Source organism: Temnothorax curvispinosus, unplaced genomic scaffold (genome assembly GCF_003070985.1).
Source record: "Temnothorax curvispinosus isolate PA1 unplaced genomic scaffold, ASM307098v1 QBEX01018224.1, whole genome shotgun sequence".
Taxonomy (NCBI): Eukaryota; Metazoa; Arthropoda; class Insecta; order Hymenoptera; family Formicidae; genus Temnothorax; species Temnothorax curvispinosus.
In genome coordinates, this window is record NW_020228004.1 from 490,503 (window position 1) to 501,732 (window position 11,230).

General features: G+C 32.1%; 3 protein-coding genes across 4 annotated transcripts; 2 read left to right on the top strand and 1 right to left on the bottom strand.

The window, feature by feature from the left end:
- Positions 1 to 114: 114 nt before the first annotated feature.
- On the bottom strand, positions 115 to 2,763 carry LOC112468192 (39S ribosomal protein S30, mitochondrial). Of its 2 annotated transcripts, XM_025037258.1 has the most exons (6): positions 2,490 to 2,763; positions 2,350 to 2,417; positions 1,787 to 2,269; positions 983 to 1,611; positions 512 to 905; positions 115 to 399 (listed from the first exon to the last, which is right to left on the bottom strand). In XM_025037258.1, the coding sequence occupies exons 3-6, from the start codon at positions 2,263 to 2,265 to the stop codon at positions 183 to 185; spliced, it is 1,719 nt and encodes a 572-aa protein (XP_024893026.1). In that variant the 5' UTR covers positions 2,266 to 2,269; positions 2,350 to 2,417; positions 2,490 to 2,763; the 3' UTR covers positions 115 to 182. The 2 variants fall into 2 exon arrangements, with proteins under 2 accessions (XP_024893026.1, XP_024893025.1); XM_025037257.1 differs by having other exon boundaries at positions 1,787 to 2,417; positions 2,490 to 2,762.
- A 1,397-nt stretch (positions 2,764 to 4,160) lies between these two features.
- LOC112468209 (leucine-rich repeat protein soc-2 homolog) lies at positions 4,161 to 5,260 on the top strand. The gene is made up of 3 exons (XM_025037297.1): positions 4,161 to 4,487; positions 4,603 to 4,892; positions 5,011 to 5,260. The coding sequence occupies exons 1-3, from the start codon at positions 4,194 to 4,196 to the stop codon at positions 5,258 to 5,260; spliced, it is 834 nt and encodes a 277-aa protein (XP_024893065.1). The 5' UTR covers positions 4,161 to 4,193.
- A 2,753-nt stretch (positions 5,261 to 8,013) lies between these two features.
- LOC112468206 (leucine-rich repeat-containing protein 7-like) lies at positions 8,014 to 10,037 on the top strand. The gene is made up of 5 exons (XM_025037294.1): positions 8,014 to 8,128; positions 8,471 to 8,789; positions 8,904 to 9,131; positions 9,245 to 9,531; positions 9,652 to 10,037. Exons 2-5 carry the CDS (start codon positions 8,496 to 8,498, stop codon positions 9,917 to 9,919), a joined length of 1,077 nt encoding a protein of 358 aa, XP_024893062.1. The 5' UTR covers positions 8,014 to 8,128; positions 8,471 to 8,495; the 3' UTR covers positions 9,920 to 10,037.
- Positions 10,038 to 11,230: the final 1,193 nt, after the last annotated feature.

Sequence of the window (11,230 nt, forward strand, 5' to 3'; positions counted from 1 at the left end):
TTCTTTACAAAAAGACAAGATTGTACAAGAATTTTAACATTCTTTGTACGCGAACTTTTGACGAGGAAACAAAAGTAAATTATAAAGGATTATAAATATTATGACAAAAATTAATAATTGTCTTTCACAATCGCTGTATTGTATTTATACATTCGACATATGATAATTATATGTATTTCTAATTATGGGTAGTACGTTTTTGCAAATCGTCCCTTCTGTCTCATTTTGGGAGATTTGGCACCTCGTAAACATCTTGGTATATAGGGTGGACAATGATCATCTAATCTACGTTTGTACGCTTTAACGCCGAATTGCCAAGGTTCACGTTTCTTATCCAACGGACGAGTTTTAAATCGTATCAAATAGATTTTTTGCCAATCATATATTTCCGGTGTCCGTCTGAAAAAAAAGATTACATATTAATAAATATTCCTTTCACTATAAATCTGTTTAACACTTACATTAAAAGTACAGTAAAAAGAGTATTGAAATAATTGTAATGTTATCTCACCTGTGCCTCGGCCTGTTGTTCACGAGATACTTATATTGTTTTTCGAGCCAATTTCTCCTTTCATCGTGTTCTATGTCGGCTACTACTTTCACGGATTTCCCTAAATATGGTTTCAAGTCTACGCCCGTCCTTTCCTCAGGAACATTCATGTAAAACTTAATTAAAGTTTTCAAAACTTCTTCATTTAAACCGTGAACTTTCTCGTTTTCTATTTTATCGAATAATTTTATCGGCTCTGTAACCCAACAAATGTTGCGCTTCGGATTTTCATCCGCGTGCTCAGAATGCACTAAAGTAGTGTTGAGTTGGTAAACAAAAAACGACCACCATTGTCCGTTTGTTATAACCGTTTGAGTGGTTAATGGATACGTGATATCGTTAAAAGTAGAGAAACCTGAAATTTTAGATATACATGTAGAAAGCTGAAATTTCAATTAACATCTAAACAATAACTTTAAACTATAAAAGTACCTTGATAACAGGCTTGCGATAATAACCAGCTGTAAGATGATAATATAGCCTGTACTGTAAGTGCCGTAGAGGTGTCGTTATATTTTTCTGGCCTTGTCTGCAAGTACGTGCAGTTGTGATACGATAAAAGTCCGAATTCACTTTCATCGCCAGGCCAAAAGCCGGGTATATTGGTCAAGTGTTTCTTTTCAAAATTATAAGTCAATACACCGGGATTCAATTTGAACGTAGGTACGTCTAAAGCTGGATTTTCACAATCGCTTAAGGGAATAATCTCTCTCAGGGGATGTTTATGCCTTAAATGCATGACAGGCTGACCAATATATTGAACAGGCAAATCTATTGGGTCATCAGCATGATCCTTCATAAATTCAATAGACTTTCTTTTCAACCTTCGAAAAGTAGAGGGATATAAACTACCCACAAACCAAGATGCTTCTAATCTCGGTTCAAAATCGACTTCAGCGTGCAATAAGTGCAGATTTTCAGGGGCGAGATGTATCAACATTGTTTTATTAATTCTGTGAATTAACGCTTTAGATATAACTTCTTCCATATATATTTTTCTGTCATGAGCCTTAACGTTTTCATCCAATGGGAACTTATCTGGTGGTATCTCATGGTCTCTTCTGCAATAACATATTGTATAAATGACAAGCTTTCAGATTTAAATAATTTAAAGTTATGTAATTATAGATATAAATTTAGATAATTAATACTGGATAATCAGATAATAATTAACTATTACTTGCACATTATGTCATAACTAAAAGAATATTTGTTTCCAAAAATGTAAGTACCTACCGTCTAATGCAATGTTCGAAAATTATATTATCTTCTATGTCACTCTTGACTGCTTGTACCATCCTATCCAATTGCTCGGTGGAAACTATATTGTTGTAAAATGCTGGGAGACCAGATTCCTGGACAACATGTGTTCTCGTATAATATTGCGCATGTGCCAGAGCATTGTATGGTATAACATGTTCCTTTAGGATCAGCGACTTCCAGCCGTAATAACGTGGCATGTTGATCTCAAATTGTTTCTCCTCCACGGTTTCTAAGCCCTTAATCTTGTCATACCAAGCTTGTCTGTTCCTCTTCCTCTGAGCTTTCCAGCTTAGGTCTTTAACAGGTGGATATATTGGCTCCGTCACATCTTCGGCTTCGCTCTTGACTTCACTCTTGACTTCGCTGACAGCCAATGTACTGCTGTATCCCTTCTGTTTGCCATACTTGATTACCGTATTAAATAGTAGCCTCTGTCGAATATGAGCGAACATACTTCTAAACAGAAGCAACAATTTCTTTAAAAGCCTCTTGTAGGATTTTTTAAAACATGTACAGCGAGAAACAGCGACTCACACCTTACAGACTATGCTGTCTAATCGCTTGATTTAAATACCACGAGCTAATTCGTGAACATGGTTTCAATCTAAAAAATATTGCAGAAAAATATAATCAATGTTGATTAATATTAATATTAGCTTTTATTATGCTTACACACCAATCAACAGATTCATGCAGGTTATGTTGCGTCTCGGAATTCGCCTCGACTTGTCGTTTTGAAGGCGTTTCTGATAGAAAAAATAACGATAAAACGTAACCAACATCGATTAACAACGACTTCACGAAAATTCTTTTATAACTTCAGTCCCGAATATACTACAAATCGTCAAAAAATTAGGGTTATAAAACACGAGGAAAGCAAGGAACCGATAGAGACGGAAATAACTTCGAGAGTGACCTCTGTGTATTTGCGTACGATTCATCACGTGGATTTCAAACTCGATCGAGCATTAAATTTGTACTCGAATACTCCTTTTTCGAGTTTACATAAATTATCTAAGCTTCTTTATTACATTAATTATAAGATACACTATATTAAACATTATTAATATTATATATATGTATAATAAAAGAATTTGTAAATTTTGTAGAAAAACTGAAAAGCAAAATAACTCTCTGCGACAAATTCTTATTGTAATAAATAAAGTTACCTGAGATAAATTTTTTTTCTTATATAATTATACTAATTATACATATATAAAATGTCTATATATTTTTTTCTTTCTCTTAGATAATCTCTTAGGTATAATCTCTGACATAAGAAAAATAATAAGAATTGAAAAACAATTATAGAAAAAAAACTGCATTATTTTTTTACAAAAAGTAAAATTGCGATTAGATTATACAATATTTTATATAATTACATATGAGTAATTTTTCTAATTTCCTCAAACTTAACTTTTGTGTAAAAAAAAAACAATCCTTGCAAAATAAACTATTAAAAAATTATCCTTATAATTATTTCTTAATTCTTCCTTTTATTATTATTCTCGCACATATACACCGATTATATACAAGAGAAAAAAAAACAGTAAATAGAACTGTTTGTTTAACATATATATGTATATTAATAACAATTAATGCTGTTTGTGTGTTTTATATTTTATTTTCTTCCTTTCTCTCTTCCCTAAGCTTACGCGCTCATCTTTTTCGAAGAAGTCAAATAAAATTATTTATGTTATTAAATATTAACAATTAAGCTAATCGAAAGTAATGCGTTGTAAATTCCGAGAAAATATAGTCGAACAGGCAAAAATATGACTGTAACGCAATCACTGTTGCGTGCTCCGGAGGAATAACTTTCAATTTTAAAACGTTGACCTCGACATTACTTTAGATTCGATTCTGTTAACGTCAGTATACAAAACAGTAAACAATAATGAAGACACGGCAGTAATGTCGAGTGTTCGTAACGGAACACTACCTACGGTAATTTCCGCGTCGAAGAGAAAACCAGAAAGTAACGATTAATAATAATCCACCCTTTTTCGCAAACACGGTAGAGCAGGCAAGGTAATAAAACGCAAGATTCTTTTTCTTCTTTTAATTATAATCTGTCAGATTTAATTCGGCTGTAATATTTTGTGACAATTTCTATAGTTCTTAAAAAGCTTCCAATTTTGGTTTCAAATTATGAAGAGACAATCAAATAAACGTCTTTTTCAGATCAATTACATCAAACGAGAGAATTCACGAATTGATAAAATGTTCCTTTCTTAATAATAATAAAGCTACAATAGAACTGATGCAGCCTCATTATTGCGATAACAATAAATATAAATCATACATAAATCATTTTTAGCGCTATTCGCTTCAAGAGTTTCCCAAATCCGGATAGCTTTTTTCCACGTCTCAAACGATCATGTTTACGAAAATAAGGAAACGTTTAGGAAAAATCTTCAGTTGGAAAAACATTCCACCTATTACATTCGATGATCCTACAGTATGGTACCAGCTAACATACGTGAACTTATCAAACTGCAGTGGAATCTGTGGAATCACCACTTTGCCCAAAGAGTTGGGCGCTTTACCCGACCTTGAAAAGCTCGTTCTGTCGAACAATGGTTTTGGAGCGTCCGACGAATTTAAATGGCACTGGCTGCAACCAACTGCAATTCAGAATAATCTGCGTTTTCTAGACTTGAGCAAGAATTCGGTAAGTTGTATTTTATCTTTACACGGGAATAAATGGATCGCGGATTCTGTCGTCGGAGAAATGAATTTGATTGATCATTGTCATTGGTATAATCACAATTTGTCATTGATTACAGCTGACAGAACTACCGGCGTGCATCGGGAAGTTAAGTGCTTTGACAGAGCTGATAGTTTGCCATAACTCGCTGAAATACTTGCCGCAGAGCATCGGAAATCTACGAAACTTGAAAGTTTTGGAATTGTCGGATAACAAATTGTTATATTTACCAGGAAGTATGATAAATAACGTGCTGAAAACTTTGGACGTTTCGACGAATGCAGATTTTCTTACATTTGACATTATTGTCGTTCACACACAATTATTGACGCTTCGTAGCTTGGCAGCTAAAGTGATCTTGAAGGACAGGTTCGTTGACTTCATATCCTTTCTTCTTTCTGCCCACGTTGTAGGCATATGGCACACGCATGTCCATCGCTCGAAATATAATATACGAGCCGAAATAACAGCTTTGACGTTTCCGCAGATCAACATATTGCGACAGAGACAGCATATCGCCTGAGTCGCTCGAGTATCTTGAGAAAACGAATTATTGCTTTTATTGCAAGAGTCCCTGCTTCGAATCTTATATAACGAAGTTCGCGCGGCTTAATTCACTCTATGTTGCCGATATGCCGATATTGGACGGAGACGAAAGAGAAAGACCTATCTTGTCTTTCGAATGTTACTTCTGTTCGTACGATTGCTTTGAAATATGGAGCATTTGTAATGGCTAGTTGGAGAAAATGATGAACTTTTGGACTTGAACCAGTTATAGTTATCCAAGTTAGTGCTGGTCTACAACCTTGCTTTAAAGGATATTTGAGCTCTAAGCCATAAGAAATTGACCAATCACAATGGAATTTGAGGAGAATATTCGACTGTGATTGGTCAATTTCTTACGGCTTAGGCCCAGTTTCACAATTGTCGGTTAACTTTTAATCTTAGATTAACTCACTCTTCGTCTCCTTCTAACGTCCCTCTTAGAAAGAGACGAAGAGTGTGTTAATCTAAGATTAAAAGTTAGCCGACACTTGTGAAACTGGGCCTTAGAGTTTAAATACCGTTTAAAGTAATGACCAGCACTTAAAGTCTCCCCTGTGCACAATAGAGCACATGTTAGGAATAAGAATATTAAATATTAAATATTAAATATTAAATATTAAATATTAGAAATCGGAATTAGAAATAATAATTAAACGTAACGCACAATGAAAAAGAATAAAATGTAAAATATAAAAGACATACATAGAAATATTCCTACATTTACGTATCCTATAATATTTAATATTTATTACAGGAATATTCATACATCTACATATCCTAATATTTAATTAATATTTATTCTTATTCCTAATATATGCTGTATTGTGAGCAGGGCTGAAAGAGTAATATTCAACATTTGATTGACATTATTGATCTGGTCTGATATTATCGAAATTGGTAATAGCATCTAAGTCACAGATACATCAGTTTATAATGATTTTTATAATATTAATTTATCATAATCTTTATTTGTGCGCCGTTACATACCGTTATACAATGCGTATGCTTACATATAATATACTTACATAATTTTTAAATGAATAAAAAATAGACTCACGTACCGATGATGACAATCTCGTTATGCAAGACTAAATATAATCAAAATAATAATTGATTCCACAAATCGATCATATTGTATATAATTTTTATTTTGAGGTTTATTTTACGCACCCAGTAAGAAAAATGCTAATAGTTTGCCATAAGATAATTCGAACAATATTGTGGCAAAATATATTGCACAATATTATGCTCGAATAAAATGTTGTGGCTGCATAATTGGCCGATTGGCAACTGCATCTGCATTAAGCAGTAAGTTCTCGTATTCTACCACAGCAGAACCTATCTAGATAACCTCAGAATAGATTTCTAGCAGAAACTGAGTAGAATCCGTCACTTATTTGTAACAATTTAAATGGAATATTTTATTTAAATAATTACGAAATCGCAGAACGATTTTTGCTGGCAATTATGTATGTTCCGTTAATATAGATTTTGTTGCACTTATGCCGGAATTTTGCTGATAAAATTTGCAGCAAACATTTCGTTAAATCTGTTTTATTTTCATAGATTTTAGCTATTTACACTATTTTATTGTATTTCCCATACTTCGTGATATAAATTTTATATAATTTTATATAAGTAAATTTTAAGTATACAAATCGACTATTATACCGATAAGACATTTTTATAAACTGATAATTGATGTACAATATCTTTTATTTTTGAGAGAAAATATTGTTAACAAAGAGATAACAATATTTTCTCTCTCTTTTATTGTATATTAATGTATCTTAATTGTATTGTACTTAATTATACGTAGTACAAGTACAGTAAAAAATAAAAAGTAGCCTGAAATTTTAGTAATCTGAAATATATATGTTTAATAACGAATTATAAAATTTTCATTTTTTTAGATGACTATATATATAATAAAACTCTTGTTGCAGCAAATCAATTACTCTAGTAGACAAATTATTTACATCCACATTTAATTATTAAAAATTAATAGTATTCATCTAAATTTAGAGTTATATTGCAATTTTATACAATAATGTATTACAAGTATTAATACAAAAATATTAGGATAAGACATTTTAAGATTTTAAATATTATATGATTAATTTTTATTACAATAATTACAACATCTTCCTTATTTATTCGTTCTTTATCAAGTATTGAGTTAAAATTTATAAATAAATTTCGTTACATATACTACCGCGTCTACGCTATATACTGATCACTTCTTCTGAGAAATCAAATCATATTACCTATACGGTATCTAATTATTTTATCTGCTACAGATATTATAGTTAAGAAGAGCGTACGTATCATTTATTAATCAATATATAGTTTGTATAGAAAAAGTCTAAATTTCAGCAAGGTCTCATCTATTATAATTATTTTCGGTAAAAACAGAGAACAGCCTATACATTAAAATAAGATAAGAATTGCGAATTTCGTCATATTATATGCATTTTGGATGGTTTTGTCCGCAACTTGCCATTAGCTAGGTATCGGAAATGTGTAAGTAATTTAGTTGTATAATGTATTTTTTTATGATTTCTGTACGTTACTTATATTATATTGTTTGACGCGTTAATTGTATGTTACATACAAATTGTACGATAAAAAAATTTCGAAAAGAAAAGGAAACAGATACATTTGAAGAAAAAAGGACCGCCGATTTTAATTGGCGGGGGTAGACCCGGTAGACGCGGGTAGTAGAGAGTCTCTACAGATTGGTTTGTTTTTATTGAATCAAACTTTAATTGATTTCTGAAATTAAAAATATACAGTTTGTATAGGAAAATTTTAAATTTAACCAAGGTTTCTATCGTAATTATATTCGGTCAAAAAAAAGGTATATTTTCAACTTTAAACGTTGACCTCGACATTGCTTTAGATTTGAATCTAACGTCAATATACGAAACAAGTAAACAGCAATGAAATTACACGTCAGTAAATGTCGAGACTCTAGTAAGGGAACACTACCTTCGGTAACTTCCGCATCAAAGAGAAAATAATTCACCCTTTTTCGCAAACGCGGTGGAGCAAGCAAGGTAATAAAACGCAGAATAATGCGCAACAGATTCTTTTTCTTCTTTTAATTATAATCTGTCAAGTTTAAGAAACAATTTGGCTGTAACATTTTGTGATAATTTCTATAGTCCTTGAAAAACTTCCAATTTTGCTTCCAATTATATAAAGAAACAATCAAATAAACGTCTTTTTCAGATCAATCACCATAAAACGAGAGAATTCACGAATTCACGAATTCACGAAACGTTTATTTCTTAATAATAACAAAATTACAATAAAATTTATGCGATCACATTGCGATAACCATAAGTGTATAAATCATCTAACGCTATTCATTTTAAGAACTTTCTAAATCCGGATAGCTCTTTTCCACGCTTGAATCAAACGATGTTTACGAAAATAAGGAAACGTTTACGAAAATTCTTCAGTCGGAACAATAATAACGCTCCATCCTCTCTTACCTTCGATGATCCTACAGTATGGTACCAGCTAACATACGTGAACTTATCAAACTGCAGTGGAATCACCACTTTGCCAAAAGAGTTGGGCGCCTCACCCCACCTTGAAAAGCTCGTTCTGTCGAACAATGGTTTTGGAGCGTCCGTCGAATTTAAATGGCACTGGCTGCAACAAACGGCCATTCAGAATAATCTACGTTTTCTAGACTTGAGCAAGAATTCAGTAAGTTGTATTTTATCTTTACACGGGAATAAATGGATCACGGATTCTGTCGTCGGAGAAATGAATTTAATTGACCATTGTCATTGGTAATCACAATTTTGTCATTGATTACAGTTGACCGAACTACCGGCGTGCATCGGGAAATTAAGTGCTTTGACAGAGCTGATAGTTTGCCATAACTCGCTCAGATTTTTGCCGCGGGATTTGGGCACCTTACCTCACCTTGAGAAGCTCGTTCTGTCGAACAATGGTTTTGGAGCGTCCCACGAATTTGAATGGCACTGGCTGCAACAAACGGCCATTCAGAATAATCTACGTTTTCTAGATCTGAGCAAGAATTCAGTAAGTTGTATTATATCTTTACACGGGAATAAATGGATCGCGGATTTTGTTGTCGGAGAAATAAATTTAATTGACCATTGTCATTGGTGATCACAATTTGTCATTGATTACAGTTGATGATTGTACTACCGGCGTGCATCGGGAAGTTAAGTGCTTTGACAGAGCTGATAGTTTGCCACAACTCGCTGAGATATTTGCCGCAGAGCATCGGAAATCTACGAAACTTGCAAGTTTTGAGATCATCGAATAACAAATTGTTCTATTTACCGGGAAGTATGATGAACATGCAACTGGAAACTTTGGACGTTTCGACGAATGACTTTCTTACACTTGATGGTACTCTTATTTTCAAGGAGTTGACGCTTCGTATCTTGGCAGCTAAAGTGGTCTTGAAGAACAGGTTTGTTGGCTTCACATCCATTCTTCTTTCTGCCCACGTTGTGGGCATGGCACACGCATGTCGCCGCTCGAAATAAGATACACGATTCGAGCCGAAATAATAGCTCTGACGTTTCTGTAGATCAACATACCGAAAAGAAAGAGACAACATACCACCTGAGTTGTTCAAGCAGTTCGAGTATCTTGAGACTGAAACGAATTATTGCCTTTATTGCAAAAGGCCTTGTTTAGACTCTTATATAACGGAGTTCATGAGGCTTAACCCGCTCTGTATTGCCAATACGACGATATTGGACACAGAAGAAAACGAAATCTTGTCTTTTCAATGTTACTTCTGTTCGCCCGATTGCCGTGAAAAATCGAGAATTTTAAATATTTGGTTGGAATAGAAGATAAACTTTGGAACTTGAACAGTTATATGCAAGTTTAAGAGTAATATTCAACATTTGATTCGTGATAAAATAACTCTGAGGTACGTCTTCTAATCTCTTAATATCACAATTAACATCCGGCCATTTAGAATAGTTTACAATAATTTTTATAATATTAATTTATAATAATAAGCTTCATTTGTGCGCAGTCGCAATGTATTGTATGTATAATACTTACATATAATACTTATATAATTTGTAAATTAACAAAAGAAAATGGGCTCACCGAAATCCTGACAATCTCGTTATGCAAGACTAAACATAATCAAAATGATTGCACAATTTTATCATATTTGCATATTTTTTTATTTTGACATTTACTTTATGTATCCTGCAGTAAGAAAAGTAGTTTGCATGCCAGCAGATTCGAGCAAAATATTATGCCACTTTGCCACAATGTTTTGCTCGAGCAAAATTGTGGCTGCTTAATTGGCCGATTGACAACTGCATCTGCATTAAGCTCATATTTTACCGCATAGCAGAATTTATCGAGGAATTCTCATAATAGATTTCTAGCAGAAACTGAGTAGATCATTTTGTAACAATTTAAATGGAATATTTTATTTAAATAATTACGAAATCGCAGAATCTCGTTTTTTGCTGGCAATTATGTATGTTCCGTTAATATAAATTCTGTTGCACTTATTTTGCTGATAAAATTTGTAGCAAACATTTCGTTAAATCTGTTTTATTTTTTATTTTTTAAATTTTAACTGTTTACGCTATTTTATTGTACTTACCATACATATTTCGCGATACAAATTTTATATAAATTTATATAAATTAATTTTAAGTATATATATACAAATCTACTATTATACCGATAAGACATTTTTTTTACATAAACTGATAATTAATACAATTGGTACAATCTTTTACTTTTGAGAGAAAATATTGTTATCTCTTTGATAATTTTATTATTGTATATTAACATAAATATATTTATATACAATTTATATAAAATTTGTAAACAATTAATATAAATATAATAAGATACAATAAATATATTGTATAAATATATTTGTATACAATTTGCATTATTAATATATTTTAATTGTACTTAATTATAGACGTAGGCCAAGTACAGATAAAAATAGTCTAAAGTTAGTAATCTAAAATAAATGCTCAATAATAAATTAAAAAATTTCCATTTCTTTAGAGATGACTAAAATAAAACTCTTCTTGCAGTAAATTAATTACTGTAGTAGACCACAAGACAAATTGTTTACATGCCAATTAACAACTAAAAATTGTTAGTATTTATCATCT

What these genes read in the sequence shown, in the direction of transcription:
- LOC112468206 (XM_025037294.1), top strand. Translation starts at nt 8,496, where the DNA reads ATGTTTACGAAAATAAGGAAACGTTTACGAAAATTCTTCAGTCGGAAC. An exon ending in TAGACTTGAGCAAGAATTCA is followed by an intron (nt 8,790 to 8,903) that starts GTAAGTTGTATT and finishes CATTGATTACAG; the next exon opens with TTGACCGAACTACCGGCGTG. An exon ending in AAAGTGGTCTTGAAGAACAG is followed by an intron (nt 9,532 to 9,651) that starts GTTTGTTGGCTT and finishes ACGTTTCTGTAG; the next exon opens with ATCAACATACCGAAAAGAAA.
- LOC112468192 (XM_025037258.1), bottom strand. Translation starts at nt 2,265, where the DNA reads ATGTTCGCTCATATTCGACAGAGGCTACTATTTAATACGGTAATCAAG. An exon ending in TTCGAACATTGCATTAGACG is followed by an intron (nt 1,612 to 1,786) that starts GTAGGTACTTAC and finishes ATGTTATTGCAG; the next exon opens with AAGAGACCATGAGATACCAC. An exon ending in ATCGCAAGCCTGTTATCAAG is followed by an intron (nt 906 to 982) that starts GTACTTTTATAG and finishes CTAAAATTTCAG; the next exon opens with GTTTCTCTACTTTTAACGAT.
- LOC112468209 (XM_025037297.1), top strand. Translation starts at nt 4,194, where the DNA reads ATGTTTACGAAAATAAGGAAACGTTTAGGAAAAATCTTCAGTTGGAAA. An exon ending in TAGACTTGAGCAAGAATTCG is followed by an intron (nt 4,488 to 4,602) that starts GTAAGTTGTATT and finishes CATTGATTACAG; the next exon opens with CTGACAGAACTACCGGCGTG. An exon ending in AAAGTGATCTTGAAGGACAG is followed by an intron (nt 4,893 to 5,010) that starts GTTCGTTGACTT and finishes ACGTTTCCGCAG; the next exon opens with ATCAACATATTGCGACAGAG.